This window comes from Procambarus clarkii, chromosome 22, assembly GCF_040958095.1.
Source record: "Procambarus clarkii isolate CNS0578487 chromosome 22, FALCON_Pclarkii_2.0, whole genome shotgun sequence".
In the NCBI taxonomy this organism is placed as follows: Eukaryota; Metazoa; Arthropoda; class Malacostraca; order Decapoda; family Cambaridae; genus Procambarus; species Procambarus clarkii.
In genome coordinates this window covers 23726902-23742564 of record NC_091171.1, presented here as the reverse complement: position 1 = coordinate 23742564, position 15663 = coordinate 23726902, and the positions used below count along the sequence as shown (strand labels likewise).

General features: G+C 48.7%; 2 protein-coding genes across 2 annotated transcripts; both read right to left on the bottom strand.

Annotated features, from left to right (window-relative positions):
- Positions 1 to 6696: 6696 nt before the first annotated feature.
- LOC123760793 (uncharacterized) lies at positions 6697 to 8082 on the bottom strand. The gene has a single exon (XM_045746582.2). The coding sequence runs from the start codon at positions 8080 to 8082 to the stop codon at positions 6697 to 6699; it is 1386 nt and encodes a 461-aa protein (XP_045602538.2).
- A 5116-nt stretch (positions 8083 to 13198) lies between these two features.
- LOC123760782 (uncharacterized PE-PGRS family protein PE_PGRS54-like) lies at positions 13199 to 14398 on the bottom strand. Its single transcript, XM_045746570.2, has one exon. It carries the CDS (start codon positions 14396 to 14398, stop codon positions 13199 to 13201), a length of 1200 nt encoding a protein of 399 aa, XP_045602526.2.
- Positions 14399 to 15663: the final 1265 nt, after the last annotated feature.

The following is a 15663-nucleotide window of genomic DNA, read 5'->3' as shown; positions in this document are numbered from 1 at the left end:
GGTAACCATCACAAGCAGCAACTCTGATACCCTGCATGCTTTCTCTCACCACCCACACTACATAACCCACTCAACCACACTCGCACCAAAGAGCGGGACCAAAGAGCCAGAGCTCAACCCCCGCAAACACATCTACGTGAGTACAACTAGGTGAGTACACACACACACACACACACACACACACACACACACACACACACACACACACACACACACACACACACACACACGCACACACACACAGGCACACACACACAGGCACAGGCACACACACACACACACACACACACACACACACACACACACACACACAGGCACACACACACAGGCACACACACACAGGCACACACACACAGGCACACACACACAGGCACACACACACACACACACACACACACACACACACACACACACACACACACACACACACACACACACACACACAGGCACGCTGAAAGAATAATTCTAAAGACTTTACATTCCCCAGCAGGAGTATAATGAGAACAAGAATTCAGAGCATGATATCCTCGGGCCATGTTCTTGGTTGCCTCACGCAGTATTAACTGAGACAATCATACAAGTATATTCACATTTCAAGTGAGTGCGAGTGATACACAGGAGAGCCCGTGCTTCAAGGGTAGTATGTTGTGCTGGACGCTGGCACAGCAGACTATCTGTGACGTCACATAAAGGGCGTGACGTCATATTTGAAGCGAATACTGGAGTTGAGAATGGAGAAATGGAGAAATGGAGAAATGGAGAAATGGAGAAATGTAAAAGCAGAAAGAGACTGGAAACAATTAACACACAGACACAGGAAGGAAAAGTTGAGAAAATCAATTGGAGTCATGCCGAGGACTCGAACCTGCACCACGGGTGCTTCCAAGCACACGCCTGAAACCACTAAACCGCGTTACACTGTAAGTAATGTAACCTGGGGTTCAAATGAACCCACAAGATGTCTCGAGGCATCGAACCCATACCAACTCAAGTTCCGAGACACAGCCCGCGTACACTCCGCCACTGTACAAGCTGGAGTCACCCTCGAGGCGGTTAGGTAATGAACTGCATTACACATTCTACACACAACTACGTGATGTAAACAATACAACACTTGCTTCAAAGGCATTAATACTTATACTTTTCAATTATAAAGTTGAATCCGCAGATTAAGTTACTTTGCGGGGCGCAAACTTGACAATGTTTCAGCGACTTCTTTCTGCAATTATATTTTAGGTTCAGCTTGCACAATCCTAACTGATTTATAGTATATAATTTTTGTCAACATTGGGATAAGTTAGGAGGCTCAAACTTCCAATCGACGACAGTTCTCGTAAGCTTGTAGACGCTGAGGTAGAGGTACACCAACCTCGTTACGATACACACACACACTTTCAGTAAACACTTAAAACGCTTGTATGGAAGCCAAACACTTGAAGCAGTAACTCTCACACGGGTGTGTACAGTATCAGGACCGACAGACGTGCATGCACTCTGACAAACACACACTCGCAGCTTGGTCAAGTGGAAGCCCTTCCTTGTGAGCCAGACCAAGACCCCAGCACCACCTTGCTCCAGGTGGCAGACGAGGAGACCGAGAGAGAGACCGGGCCGCTGGGACATCGGCCCGGTCGCAGGAGCGGGACCAGGATACAAGGAGACCGAGCCCCAGGGAGGTTCTTCAAACACTCTTGTATTACACACGAAAAAATAAATTAGTCGGAAATATTCTTTGCTAATTAACAACATGACGAAACCAACGTGCTTACCTTGTGGTGGCTCTGGGTCCCGATGTCCCCGCGGCCCGGTCTCTCTCAACCATTTTATACATTCTTCAAGTAAATTAACAAAAAATGTAGGTCTATATTTATCATTATCATAATAAAAATGAATGTATATTTCAAACGCATTATGAGGACATCAATCGGTGTTCACCGAGAACTGAATTGATCACCGAGGCAGATATGGCACGCAGTATAAACACGAGATTTACGTTGGCACCTTCCGAGCACGCGGGCACCAGGTCCCGGCACCAACTAAGGCACCAGGTCCCGGCACCAACTAAGGCACCAGGACCCGGCACCAACTAAGGCACCAGGACCCGGCACCAACTAAGGCACCAGGACCCGGCACCAACTAAGGCACCAGGACCCGGCACCAACTAAGGCACCAGGACCCGGCACCAACTAAGGCACCAGGACCCGGCACCAACTAAGGCACCAGGTCCCGGCACCAACTAAGGCACCAGGACCCGGCACCAACTAAGGCACCAGGACCCGGCACCAACTAAGGCACCAGGACCCGACACCAACTAAGGCACCAGGTCCCGGCACCAACTAAGGCACCAGGTCCCGGCACCAACTAAGGCACCAGGTCCCGGCACCAACTAAGGCACCAGGTCCCGTTTGCTAGTCCTCTCTAACCTACTATTATGCCTTATACTTTTACGACTCTGAATAACTATGTCCACTATATACATATTACGTAATGTATTATTTCTCTTAACCAATTCAAAATAATTTTTTTCGATATCTTGAAATTATGGCAATACACAAATTAGTGGAACGGGGGATGTGAAAGAAAGAGCTCAGGAAGAGGACACTCGAAGTCCTCTTCACCTAAGAGCTTTCCATAGACACCTGAGGCCATCCTGCTGGTCGAAGTAGGTGAGGAGCTCTGCGAGCCCTTCCACCAGCCTCAGGCTCTCCACCAGCATCTAGAGTACTCAGACAATTCCAAGTTCAGACAGCCTTGGCTTCCAAAAAAACCCAGCTGTCTAACTCCTGGAAGCCAAGACACGATGGGGGAATTCCAGCTGCCGACGCAGCCACGCTCAGGGGCCCCGTCGTTAAAGATGGCCCCTGTATGCGTGGTTGGTCACCTTGCATCTGTGGCACGGCACCTTTTTTTATATATCAACCATACTCATGTTATCAGTTCCGTTTATCATCATTTATTTCCATCTGAATCTCCTATAAAAGCAAAGTACCAAACGCCCACCAGATCATAAATAAACCACAGTAAACAAACTAGAGTAAACTGCACCTCCAACCCGCCGCCACCCGAGGGACCAAAACGCCCATAACTCATTAAGACTCCAATTAACATTCCCAGGCCAGCAGAATATACCCAGCCCAAGTGACTGGCCACCTTATCAAACATTCAATTAAGGAATATTTACCTGCAGCGCCGCTAATTTTAGGTGATGTTCTCTGGCGACGCTTGAGCGAGTCTGACCCTCCTTTCCCCCCCCCCCCTCAGGGCCCACACGGCTGGGTGGGGGCCCCACACACCACCCTTAAGGGCCCACACGGCAAGGTGGGGGGGAGGGCCCTGGAGGCACACACCTGCTGCCTCAAGCTTCTCTTTGTTACTAAAGATATAATAATAGATTTTGGATAAAAAAAAATGTTAAGAGGTACCCGGCGGGGCCCGGGTTCACCCCAAAAGGTTGCACATTAAAGTGTCGAGAGCACGCCTCCTCCCAGCATGTAAATCTACGGAACATGCAAAATGCATGTCAATACCTGCATATAGTAATATTATGAGCAAATGATTCAACTAGGAATTCTGCCTCAAACATTTCGTTTCCAGCGACCTCGTGGATCCTCCTCGACCTCCTATGGCCACCACATTTCACTCGCCACATCACCCTGCAAAGTTTAGTAACGCTAGCCCCAGGCGTCTGGCATCAATCCCTGGACAGATACAGACATTCTCGTTGGTCAGGTCAGATGTGGCCCTCGGGTAAATATTGACATGCTTATCAGTATACACAAACAACTGAGGAATAATAGAGAACCAGACTAACAGGTGTGTACATGAGTCACGTGTTACTCTTAACACCTGGAAATATCAACATAGCTCCTGCTCTCAATAAATTGGTACAAAAATCAACATCTTTAGCTCCAAAACTGCACTTGCTGGCGCGCAAACTACAGCACGTTATGCAGGCGATGATATCAAAAATACAGCACATTATTTTTGTTGCATTTCGACTATCTAAATACAGCAGAAAGAGCAAGGAACACTCCAATACGATTCTTGGGTACGAATTCAGCGAGTGACATGTTACAGTCCAGACACATGTTACGTCATTACCGGGAAGCGTCCGGCCAGCACTCACAAGAGAGGCGACGCTCATATGTCCTATCCTCGTCATGTCAACTAACAGGTCACGTTCTTTACGTTATGGTAACCAACGTTACAAATTACACCTATTATGAAAAGTAACGGATCACAAGTATCGACTTTTCTATGCATCGGACTCGGTAGGTTAGGTGGGTTGCTTGGGTTCTTATTTTTCTGGTTAGGTTGAATTTTTGTCGTAGGGAGCCGGTCGGCCGAGCGGACAGCATGCTGGACTTGTGGTCCTGGGTTCGATCCCAGGCGCCGGCGAGAAACAATGGGCAGAGTTTCTTTCACCCTATGCCCCTGTTACCTAGCAGTAAAATAGGTACCTGGGTGTTAGTCAGCTGTCATGGGCTGCTTCCTGGGGGTGGAGGCCTGGTCGAGGACCGGGCCGCGGGGACCCGAGTGTGGTCACACCGGCGGTGATGCCACCACTGGTCCACACCGGCGGTGATGCCACCACTGGTCCACACCGGCGGTGATGCCACCACTGGTCCACACCGGCGGTGATGCCACCACTGGTCCACACCGGCGGTGATGCCACCACTGGTCCACACCGGCGGTGATGCCACCACTGGTCCACACCGGCGGTGATGCCACCACCAACATCAGGAGTAAACCTGATCCATGACATGAAGCGGTTTAGTGATGAGAAGAAGTGATGTATTTGGTTGTAATCCAACACTGAACCAATGTAGCTTGGCTCAGTTTTGTTTTCTATCAATTATTAATTGGTTTAATTTTATCAACAATCTACAATGAACATTAATTTTGTCTGAATTAGTGATACAGAGATAAAGAGAAGTAACTTTTAATTTGTATACTGTAATACTTTTATCAAAATTAATGCAGAGTTCATTTCAAATCAAGAAACAGTTCAAATGGACAAAGAGCTCCACTAATAATGGAACCCTAATGTACCCATATTTGCCCCCTCCCCCCTCCCCTACAAGACGTCAAGGACTGAGCTGGATCCAGATATTCAAGTATCTGGTCCTCGACCACAGCTCCTCGACCTTCAGCTCAAGGTGTAAAGACTTTATGTTTCCCGGATATTCCGTTCCAACTTCCAAAGGGAAGTTGGAGCATGTAAATTAAATGAGTTTTATGACTGACTAGTGGCGACCCCATGAGTGCGGCGGCGTCCAGGAAACCCACAGATTGGTACAAAGAGCTCTCAATGATTACACGAAAGCTATTAAGCAGGAACAACCCCTCGTGATTATCATCTTCAATTTTTGGAGCTCTGTTCTCGCAGACAGAGCTCCAAAATGCAGAGCTCTTGCATTTGCTTGAGACGAGTCTTGGGGTCCCTGGCCTCTCACTCCTTAACCGATTAATTACGGATTAAGAGGTTGTATAGATGAACCCAATAGTTCAGGATCCTATTGGTTTATGTCTTATCTACATTTAAAGGTGCGTATGGAGTTTGCTTCGCCACTTTCACTTGTTGGTCCATTAAATTTTGTCACTATACTGACTGATAAAAAAAAAATTATAATGTCTCTGTGGCTCACTTGGGTACTTTCCATTTATATCGTCCTGTTCGTGAACTACCTATGCTATATAGCTCCTGTCTATTCCTTTCAGTACCTTGTATATGGCGATCATGTATACTATGAGGTTCTCTGTGACGTGACGTTTACCTCCTTTAGTCTTTCCTCATAAATCACACCTCTTAGCTCTGGACAAATCCGGTGGCATACTCTCAACTTTCTCCAGCTTCATGTTGAGTTTAACGAGAAGGACTCCCCGCCAGTGTCGCGTGCAGCGGAGCTATTCCTGAAGCGGTCTGAAATTTGTGCATTGTGTGTTCAGATTCCCGAACGATTCTTTGTTCAGATTCCTAAACGTGGATCTAATATTAGCCAACCTTCTCTGTGCAGCTGATGGTATTCCCTCGATGTGGGCAGCTGCTGACATGACAGTAGAATTACATATCTATGAACAAACAAATCCACGCTATTGTGATTTTACATCACGTCCTTAACCGGTTGCATACAAATGATATATACAAATGCATCACGCTATTGTGATTTCGGTGTTTACATATCTATGGATCATCTAATAAAATCCGAGGACTCCCTACATATAACTACAACTCTGCTTAGGCTCGACTGTAAGTATCTCTGGGAATTTACAACATCTTGCGGATACAGATGTCACCAAATGTAAATTGCCAGGATAACTATTCACACATTCCCTAAATCATTATGTGACGAAATGTGAAAATATGCAACAATTGAGAGAAGTATCACTAACACTAGGGAGCCGGTCGGCCGAGCGGACAGCACGCGGGACTTGTGATCCTGTGGTCCTGGGTTCGATCCCAGGCGCCGGCGAGAAACAATGGGCAGAGTTTCTTTCACCCTATGCCCCTGTTACCTAGCAGTAAAATAGGTACCTGGGTGTTAGTCAGCTGTCACGGGCTGCTTCCTGGAGGTGGAGGCCTGGTCGAGGACCGGGCCGCGGGGACACTAAAGCCCTCAAGATAACCTCTCAAGATAACGTTATGAATTGTGTCATACACAACCAAAAAAACTTAGCCAAATATGCAAAGTCTGTCTAGTGTAGGTACAGCATGAGCTGTACCATGAGCTGTACCATGGGCTGTACCATGGGCTGTACCATGAGCTGTACCATGGGCTGTACCATGGGCTGTACCATGGGCTGTACCATGGGCTGTACCATGAGCTGTACCATGGGCTGTACCATGGGCTGTACCATGGGCTGTACTATGGGCTGTACCATGAGCTGTACCATGGGCTGTACCATGGGCTGTACCATGAGCTGTACCATGGGCTGTACCATGGGCTGTACCATGAGCTGTACCATGGGCTGTACCATGGGCTGTACCATGAGCTGTACCATGGGCTGTACCATGAGCTGTACCATGAGCTGTACTATGGGCTGTACCATGGGCTGTACCATGGGCTGTACCATGAGCTGTACCATGGGCTGTACCATGAGCTGTACCATGAGCTGTACCATGGGCTGTACCATGAGCTGTACCATGGGCTGTACCATGGGCTGTACCATGGGCTGTACCATGAGCTGTACTATGAGCTGTACCATGGGCTGTACCATGGGCTGTACCATGGGCTGTACCATGGGCTGTACCATGAGCTGTACCATGGGCTGTACCATGGGCTGTACCATGGGCTGTACCATGGGCTGTACCATGGGCTGTACCATGAGCTGTACTATGGGCTGTACCATGAGCTGTACCATGGGCTGTACCATGAGCTGTACCATGGGCTGTACCATGGGCTGTACCATGGGCTGTACCATGGGCTGTACCATGAGCTGTACCATGGGCTGTACCATGGGCTGTACCATGAGCTGTACCATGGGCTGTACCATGAGCTGTACCATGAGCTGTACTATGGGCTGTACCATGGGCTGTACCATGGGCTGTACCATGAGCTGTACCATGGGCTGTACCATGAGCTGTACCATGAGCTGTACCATGGGCTGTACCATGGGCTGTACCATGGGCTGTACCATGAGCTGTACCATGAGCTGTACCATGGGCTGTACCATGGGCTGTACCATGGGCTGTACCATGAGCTGTACCATGAGCTGTACCATGGGCTGTACCATGGGCTGTACCATGAGCTGTACCATGAGCTGTACCATGAGCTGTACCATGAGCTGTACCATGGGCTGTACCATGAGCTGTACCATGAGCTGTACCATGGGCTGTACCATGAGCTGTACCATGGGCTGTACCATGGGCTGTACCATGGGCTGTACCATGAGCTGTACCATGGGCTGTACCATGGGCTGTACCATGGGCTGTACCATGGGCTGTACCATGAGCTGTACCATGAGCTGTACCATGAGCTGCACCATGAGCTGTACCATGGGCTGTACCATGGGCTGTACCATGGGCTGCACCATGAGCTGTACCATGGGCTGTACCATGAGCTGTACCATGGGCTGTACCATACGGCATGGACAGCACTGACCGTCTCGCCCCAGGGTGACGGTGGACGGGGCAAAATGAAAATTGTGTATAATTGCTTCACCAGAAACCCCAACTTGTTCAGTCTTAAACCCCACCTTGTCCAGTCTTAAACCCCACCTTGTCCAGTCTTAAACCCCACCTTGTTCAGTCTTAAACCCCACCTTGTTCAGTCTTAAACCCCACCTTGTTCAGTCTTAAACCCCACCTTGTTCAGTATTAAACCCCACCTTGTTCAGTATTAAACCCCACCTTGTTCAGTATTAAACCCCACCTTGTTCAGTCTTAAACCCCACCTTGTTCAGTCTTAAACCCCACCTTGTTCAGTATTAAACCCCACCTTGTTCAGTCTTAAACCCCACCTTGTTCAGTATTAAACTCCACCTTGTTCAGTATTAAACCCCACCTTGTTCAGTCTTAAACCCCACCTTGTTCAGTCTTAAACCCCACCTTGTTCAGTCTTAAACCCCACCTTGTTCAGTCTTAAACCCCACCTTGTTCAGTCTTAAACCCCACCTTGTTCAGTCTTAAACCCCACCTTGTTCAGTCTTAAACCCCACCTTGTTCAGTCTTAAACCCCACCTTGTTCAGTCTTAAACCCCACCTTGTTCAGTCTTAAACCCCACCTTGTTCAGTCTTAAACCCCACCTTGTTCAGTCTTAAACCCCACCTTGTTCAGTCTTAAACCCCACCTTGTTCAGTCTTAAACCCCACCTTGTTCAGTATTAAACCCCACCTTGTTCAGTATTAAACCCCACCTTGTTCAGTATTAAACCCCACCTTGTTCAGTATTAAACCCCACCTTGTTCAGTATTAAACCCCACCTTGTTCAGTATTAAACCCCACCTTGTTCAGTATTAAACCCCACCTTGTTCAGTCTTAAACCCCACCTTGTTCAGTCTTAAACCCCACCTTGTTCAGTCTTAAACCCCCACCTTGTTCAGTATTAAACCCCACCTTGTTCAGTCTTAAACCCCACCTTGTTCAGTCTTAAACCCCACCTTGTTCAGTCTTAAACCCCACCTTGTTCAGTATTAAACCCCACCTTGTTCAGTCTTAAACCCCACCTTGTTCAGTATTAAACCCCACCTTGTTCAGTCTTAAACCCCACCTTGTTCAGTCTTAAACCCCACCTTGTTCAGTCTTAAACCCCACCTTGTTCAGTCTTAAACCCCACCTTGTTCAGTATTAAACCCCACCTTGTTCAGTATTAAACCCCACCTTGTTCAGTATTAAACCCCACCTTGTTCAGTATTAAACCCCACCTTGTTCAGTATTAAACCCCACCTTGTTCAGTATTGAACCCCACCTTGTTCAGTATTAAACCCCACCTTGTTCAGTATTAAACCCCACCTTGTTCAGTATTCAACCCCACCTTGTTCAGTATTAAACCCCACCTTGTTCAGTCTTAAACCCCACCTTGTTCAGTATTAAACCCCACCTTGTTCAGTATTAAACCCCACCTTGTTCAGTATTAAACCCCACCTTGTTCAGTATTAAACCCCACCTTGTTCAGTATTAAACCCCACCTTGTTCAGTATTAAACCCCACCTTGTTCAGTCTTAAACCCCACCTTGTTCAGTATTCAACCCCACCTTGTTCAGTATTCAACCCCACCTTGTTCAGTATTCAACCCCACCTTGTTCAGTATTAAACCCCACCTTGTTCAGTCTTAAACCCCACCTTGTTCAGTATTAAACCCCACCTTGTTCAGTATTAAACCCCACCTTGTTCAGTCTTAAACCCCACCTTGTTCAGTCTTAAACCCCACCTTGTTCAGTATTAAACCCCACCTTGTTCAGTATTAAACCCCACCTTGTTCAGTATTAAACCCCACCTTGTTCAATGTACTAAACAACTATCCTTACTCAAATCATTCCCAACAAGTCCTAAAAAAAAAACACTGAGGTATGCAGGAGATGATATCCTTGTACATACCAGAACCCATCGCTATATGCAGGCAATCTTAAATTGCACACAGAAGAGCTTGTGGGAGCCTTGGTATTGCAATCAACTCTGAAAAATCTTAAGATGTTTAACTGACAAATCGGTAATCGCAGAAGTGGAACACAAAAACTAAAGATTGATACCATGCCAATAGACTGTCTTTTTTCAAAATACCTTGGGTATTTTGGCATAAATAAAGGGGCATAACTGGCAAACCCCTCACAGTGTTCAAGAGAGAACTGGATAAACACCTCCAAAGGATACCTGATCAACCAGGCTGTGACTCATACGTCAGGCTGCGAGCAGCCGCGTCTAACAGCCTGGTTGATCAGTCCAGCAACCAGGAGGCCTGGTCGACGACCGGGCCGCGGGGACACTAAGCCCCGGAAGCACCTCAAGGTAGCCTCAAGGTAGGAGGACCGGGCCGCGGGGACACTAAGCCCCGGAAGCACCTCAAGGTAGCCTCAAGGTAGGGTTCTCAGATCATAGACTTTACAGTCACAACTTTTTAGATCTTACACTTCAACTTTGATTAAGACTGCGACTGATAGTAAAGTTTTAGCCAAAACTTTACTACCTCTATGTGCAGTGGAGCTTTATTTGCTGATTTAAGCGCTTCTCGTATCTCACATGTATACAAACTTTTTCTCCATATTACACTGAGCGCTCGCGCTACTGGCACTTTATATTTCTTTATGAATATTGAATTCCACGAGGCAGGACCAGGGGCCGAGTGCATGGGCATGTTGACAATTTACTATTCAAAGTCTTCTGACCTCGTGTTAATATCAATTACATTGTCAGGAGGTTTGAACAGCGTTCATAAATAAAGTTGTCCTGGGGCCAGATTCACGAAAGCACTTACGAACCTGTACATCTTTTGTCAATCTTTGGCGGCTTTGTTTCCAATTATTAAACAGTTAATGAGCTCCGAAGCACCAGGAGGCTGTTTATAACAGTAGCAACAGTTGAATGGAAAGTTTTCATGCTTGTAAACTGTTTAATAAATGTAACCAAAGCCGTCAAAGATTGAGGAAAGATGTACACGTTCGTAAGTGCTTGCGTAAGTGCTTTCGTGAATCTGGGCCCTGGTCACCCGATCAACCAGGCTGTCATTCATACATCACGCTGGGAGCAGCCGCGTCCAACAGCCTGGTTGACCAGTCCAGCAACCAGGAGGATCAGGTCGAGGACCGGGCCGCAGGCTGACGTTGAGCCCCGAAATCATCACTAGGTAAGGTCGCAAGGTCAGCAGGGCTAAGAGACGATTTTATCAACATTAAGGGGCCTAATAATTGTCCACACTGCCTCTAAACGTAAGTGGCATAACTGGTCCATCTCTCAACCCGTTCTCCCACTTGCTTATAGTCAATATTGGTTTATTTAATAAGTGCATATGTGACATACTAATTGATTGTGAATATTTTAGTTTACCTTGAAAAGCTTCATAGAAAACACCGACCTCACCTAAACTTCTTAGTATGTTAAGATAAGCATCTTATTGCTTCTTAATTACAATTGTTAGTTAACCTATCAACGGTATAGATTAAGTAATAATTGTAATTAAGAAGCAACAAGATGCTTAACTTAACATACTAAGAAGGTTAGGTGAGGTCGGTGTTTTCTATGAAGCTTTTCAAGGTAAACTAAAATATTCAATCAATTAGTATGTCACATATGCACTTATTAAATAAACCAATATTGGCTATAAGCAAGTGGGAGAACGGGTTGCCATCTCTCGTGGTGTTCTAACCAGAACTTGACGAAGCTGCAAAGTATACCGCCACTTATTCGTCAAACTGGGAGCGTCTATCGATCTGTTTGACCACCAGCCACATTCCTGGTCAAAGACCGGGCTGTAGGGGACATTGATCCCCGGTACCAACACAAGGTAAACGTGGCATTAAACGACATCTGCTTGATGGGGTTCTGAGAGTTCTTCTACTAATGACAAATCATTATACTACAAATGATAAAATATCTGAAATTCTTGCTCTATATCCACCTTTTGCCTCTAATATATAAAGGCCATATGTATGAGTAATGTGTAAGTTGTATATAGACTAAAAATCATAAACAGCTGGTTTTCTATTATCCTCGAAATTTAAATTTATGTATTAAGACAAGATTTTACTTTTAATGTATAATAATGTGGCAATTTTGATATGATATCACCATGGCGCTATATATCCATGAAAATGATTACGGGGCAATGGAGTGACTTGAACTCTCGCCCAGGTGGTGACAATGTATTATAAACCCAGAGATGTTGCAGTGGAATAAAGTTTGTTGCAAGCTGTGATTATAACGTCGGCAGACTGGATGGAGGTGTCAATTTTGAGCATCTAGTTTCCACCCACCCTCCCCAAGGTCAGAGGTAGGCTGGTAATTCAGCTTACATTTGAAACAAAAATATTGCAATTCCTTGGCCTATCTGTACTAATAGTTATCAGCTAGTGCACTCGCCGCACATCTGATTTTCACTCGAGCTTTTTTTCCTTGTATAATAACATGCCGCCTCCTCTCATAGTGAATAATTAGAGTGCGCAAATTTGGAACTTGTATCGCGAGCATTTTTCCAAAGAATAAATAATACCGTCAATGTCTGCGCTCGAGTGAGTGCAATTTAACACGCTTTAGAGGCCGCTAATGGTTTTAGTGTGTGGGGATGGTGGCAGGTATAGTGTCGCATGCGCATTATCCACGTCAACCATTACAAGAGCTTTCAATGGGGCTTTCAATGGGGCTTTTAACGTGCAGAAATACTGCAGTCCAAGAGCACTGGTGTGTGCATCTTTCAGTAATTATAGTCACTGTTCCGTGCCTTAAACACCAAGAGTAACCACCTGTGAGTCTATTGCATTTCTTTTCCTTGCTGTAACAGGTTAGCTAGATCCTTGCAGTGTTCCAATTGCAATCTTTTTTTTGCTTCAAAGTTTTCCCATAACAGTTGGGGGGTGGGGAGGGGGGGGGTGGCAAAAGTGATTTTTGACTGACATGCAAAAATGATGTTTTTATAATATATTTGATTGACACTACTCTCTCTGCTCTAGTGTGAGGGACGATGGCGTTGGATGGGTGACCGGTGTTATCCTCGTTATGGAGAGGCTAACCATAGCCCGTGCTACTTGCCCCGCTCCTGTGCCAGGTAAGTTACGGGCTCACCATAGCCCGTGCTACTTGGAACTTGTTCCGAGTAGCTGAATCAATAACAACAACAACAACCTCGTTATGACCTTCACTTCCCACACCTCGTGACCTTGACGCTCCCACCACTACCGGCACTACCTCCTCCCACACCACGCCCAACTGGCCCAGCGACGCCCGCCCAACTGGCCCAGCGACGCCCGCCCAACTGGCCCAGCGACGCCCGCCCAACTGGCCCAGCGACGCCCGCCCAACTGGCCCAGCGACGCCCGCCCAACTGGCCCAGCGACGCCCGCCCAACTGGCCCAGCGACGCCCGCGCAACTGGCCCAGCGACGCCCCCGCAACTGGCCCAGCGACGCCCCCGCAACTGGCCCAGCGACGCCCCCGCAACTGGCCCAGCGACGCCCGCGCAACTGGCCCAGCGACGCCCGCGCAACTCGCCCAGCGACGCCCGCGCAACTGGCCCAGCGACGCCCGCGCAACTGGCCCAGCGACGCCCGCGCAACTGGCCCAGCGACGCCCGCGCAACTGGCCCAGCGACGCCCGCGCAACTGGCCCAGCGACGCCCGCGCAACTGGCCCAGCGACGCCCGCGCAACTGGCCCAGCGACGCCCGCGCAACTGGCCCAGCGACGCCCGCGCAACTGGCCCAGCGACGCCCGCGCAATTGGCCCAGCGACGCCCGCGCAATTGGCCCAGCGACGCCCGCGTAATTGGCCCAGCGACGCCCGCGCAATTGGCCCAGCGACGCCCGCGCAATTGGCCCAGCGACGCCCGCGTAATTGGCCCAGCGACGCCCGCGCAATTGGCCCAGCGACGCCCGCGTAATTGGCCCAGCGACGCCCGGGCAATTGGCCCAGCGACGCCCGCGTAATTGGCCCATCGACGCCCGGGCAATTGGCCCATCGACGCCCGGGCAATTGGCCCAGCGACGCCCGCGCAATTGGCCCAGCGACGCCCGCGCAATTGGCCCAGCGACGCCCGCGCAATTGGCCCAGCGACGCCCGCGTAATTGGCCCAGCGACGCCCGCGCAACTGGCCCAGCGACGCCCGCGCAATTGGCCCAGCGACGCCCGCGTAATTGGCCCAGCGACGCCCGCGCAACTGGCCCAGCGACGCCCGCGCAATTGGCCCAGCGACGCCCGCGCAACTGGCCCAGCGACGCCCGCGCAATTGGCCCAGCGACGCCCGCGTAATTGGCCCATCGTCAAGTGTTTTTGCCACCACACACCTTCGGTCCTCCTCTCTTAGCAACACGAGATATGGATCATTTAAAGAGAACAATACGCTGCAGCGCCATCATGACCGATCCAGTTCGGGCCCGCCAAGTCGAACCCAACCTGCTCAGCTCTGATAACGCCCAGCCGCCCAGTGGCCACAACGCACAAGAGTAACGCCAATTCAACGTCATCGTTGGTGCTTCAATGTCGAACCAACGCCACTCTTGCTATAGTGTACCCACTGGGCGGTGGGCGTGATTTCCTCGTGTGACACTGAATCAAATGAAATGTTCCTAACATGTGTTCAATGGGCAGAGGGCACAGTGTTCAATGGCCAGAGGGCACAGTGTTCAATGGCCAGAGGGCACAGTGTTCAATGGCCAGAGGGCACAGTGTTCAATGGCCAGAGGGCACAGTGTCCAATGGCCAGAGGGCACAGTGTCCAATGGCCAGAGGGCACAGTGTCCGATGGTGGGGGGGGGGGGGGGGGGGGTTGAATCTGCGTTGATGACGTTGATTCTGCGCTGAATTGGCGTCACCGGGAAAACTGACTGACTGAGGAGATTCATTCTGTTGCTGACAAGCACGACTCATCGCCCTCCTCTCACTCAACACATACATATATATGACCATATAACAATCAGTGTTCGAAGACCTCATCCAGTTCCTCGGAGGTTGGGTGCGTACCCAGGATACAGCACGCATTTCCTCTCTGAACTGCGACACTGAGGCGCTGGAACAGGAAACTGGCTGTTCGTAGGTCTTTAGTTTACCCAATGAGTTCCTCTCCCACCTCCTTTAAGAACTTAAGTGCACATTTACCCCAGGCGCCCAAGAGTCTCAAGAGCCTATGGGAACGAACCTGTATCAACCAGGTATCAACCAGGTATCAACCAGGTATCAACCAGGTATCAACCAGGTAACCTTTGTCCAAAATCAGTAATACAAAAGTCTGCTTTCTGATGGTCCGTCACGTCCAGATCGACCACATCGTAACTTTACTTTCATTTTAGGAGGAAGGTACCAGCACAAGGTGCCACTCGTACCCCTGTGGGTACGTACGTACTCGTACCCCTGTGGGTACGTACGTACTCGTACCCCTGTGGGTACGTACGTACTCGTACCGCTAACAGAAGTTGTGGAAGCCACCTCTCCATCCACAACTTTAAGGCCAGATTCGACGAAGAATTCGAACGTCGAGATAGTTCAATTATAACGCAACATTTACGACAAGGCGAATTATCACAACA

Excerpts from the sequence above, each read along its gene's own strand:
- LOC123760793 (XM_045746582.2), bottom strand. The coding sequence starts at position 8,082 with ATGGTACAGCCCATGGTACAGCTCATGGTACAGCCCATGGTACAGCTC.
- LOC123760782 (XM_045746570.2), bottom strand. The coding sequence starts at position 14,398 with ATGGGCCAATTACGCGGGCGTCGCTGGGCCAATTGCGCGGGCGTCGCT.